Source organism: Antrostomus carolinensis, unplaced genomic scaffold (genome assembly GCF_000700745.2).
Source record: "Antrostomus carolinensis isolate BGI_N321 unplaced genomic scaffold, ASM70074v2 scaffold7844, whole genome shotgun sequence".
Lineage (NCBI taxonomy): Eukaryota > Metazoa > Chordata > Aves > Caprimulgiformes > Caprimulgidae > Antrostomus > Antrostomus carolinensis.
The window spans coordinates 1858-3754 of NW_010308619.1; the positions used below are offsets into that span (position 1 = coordinate 1858).

Consider the following 1897-nt stretch of genomic DNA (forward strand, 5'->3'; position numbering starts at 1 on the left):
GAACAATCACAATTGAAACTGAAATTCAAAATTGAAATTCAAAATTGAAATTAAAATGGAAAATTCAAATTCAGAATTCAAAATTGAAAATCAAAATTGAAATGGAAAAATAAAATTTCAAATTAAAATTTTAAATTAAGAAATAAACTTTTAAAAATTCAAATTAAAGTTCAAGTTGAAAAATTAAACCCAAAGTTAAAATGTAAAAGTAAAATTTCAACTTGAAATTAAAAATAAAATTTAAAGTTCAAGTTAAACAATGAAACCCAAACTTAAAATGTACAAGTAAAGTTTAAGATTAAAGTTCAAGTTAAAAAATGAAATTCAAACTTCAAATATAAAAGTAAAATTTCAAAGTTCAAGTTAAAACTTGAAATTAAAAATTAAAATTAAAAATAAAATTTAAAGTTCAAGTTAAACAATGAAACCCAAAGTTAAAATGTAAAAGTAAAGTTTAAGATTAAAGATCAAGTTAAACAATGAAACTCAAAGTTAAAATGTAAAGTTTAAAATTAAAGTTCAAGTTTAAAAATGAAGTTCAAACTTAAATAGCAAAATAAAATTTCAAAGTTCAATTTAAAAATTGAAATGAGAAATAAAAAATGAAATTGAAGATTGAAGTTCAAGTTACAAAATGAAGTTCAGACTTAAAATATAAAAATAAAATTTCAAAGTTCAAGTTAAAAAATGACATTCAAAATGTAAAAGTTTAAGACGAAAGTTCAAGTTAAAAAAATGAAAATCAAGTTTCAAGTCTAAAATTGAAATTAAAACATAAAAAGTAAAATTAAAAATCTAAATTCAAAATTAAAACTGCAATTAAAAATTAAATGTTAAAATTAGAAGCTTTCAAATTAAAAGTAAAATTAAAATTAAAAATTAAGGAAACAATTTTCAAGTTAAAAATTAAAATTGAAGAGTAAAAATTCAAACTAAAAATACAAATTAAAGATTAAATAGCCAAACTCAAGTTAAAAGTTAAAACTGAAAATCCCAATTAAAAACTGAGCCTTCAAATTGAAAAGAAAAAATTCAAATTAAAAATTGAATTTAAAATTCAAATTAAAATCTACAAATTTCAAGTTAAAAAGTGAAAATGTGAGTTTCAAATGCCAAAGCAGAAATTGGAATTGCAGCTGTAAGTGGTGGTTGTGAACGGCTCTTGCCCTTCTCCCCGGTGCAGAGCCGGACATCGGGATGCCGGAGCCGGAGGCGCAGCGCTTCTTCCAGCAGCTGATCGCGGGCGTGGTGAGTGCCAGGGCCACGGCGCGGTGACACGGGGCGATGGTGACACGGGGCGATGGTGACATCGCGGTGACAAGGGGTGATGGTGACGCTGGGTGATGGTGACACTGGACAAGCTGGGTGACAGTGACACGGGGTGATGGTGACACTGGACACTGGGTGATGGTGATGCTGGGCGATGATGACGCTGGGTGATGGTGACACGGGGTGACACTTGGTGATGGTGACGCTAGGCGATGGTGATGCTGGGTGATGGTGACACGGGGTGATGGTGACACTGGGCGCTGGGTGATGGTGACACTGCGGTGACACGGGGCGATGGTGACGCCATGGCCGTGTCCCCGTCCATCCCAGGTCTATCTGCACGGCATCGGCATCACCCACCGCGACCTGAAGCCGGAGAACCTGCTGCTGGATGAGCGAGGTGATCTCATTGTGTTTCTAATTGTTCATCTTTAATTGGAATTTTTAATTTAAATTAAATTTAAATTTTTATTTTAAAATCTGAAAATTGAATTTTCAATTTTACTTTGGAATTTTCACATTTTGACTTTTAAATTTTTCATTTTAAAATGTGGAAATTTGAAATTTGCACCCAGACAACTTGAAAATCTCCGATTTCGGTTTGGCCACCGTCTTCAAGCACAACGGC

General features: G+C 32.1%; 1 protein-coding gene across 1 annotated transcript in view; it reads left to right on the plus strand.

Annotated features, from left to right (window-relative positions):
* Window positions 1–1894, plus strand: part of CHEK1 (checkpoint kinase 1) — a gene marked incomplete at both ends in the record, with an annotated part of 2167 nt that extends 273 nt beyond the window's left edge. The window contains 4 exons of the mRNA XM_010165825.2: window positions 170–208; window positions 1184–1248; window positions 1600–1669; window positions 1845–1894. Coding sequence (XP_010164127.2) covers window positions 170–208; window positions 1184–1248; window positions 1600–1669; window positions 1845–1894 — 224 coding nt within the window. The remainder of the gene's footprint in view (window positions 1–169; window positions 209–1183; window positions 1249–1599; window positions 1670–1844) is intronic.
* Window positions 1895–1897: the final 3 nt, after the last annotated feature.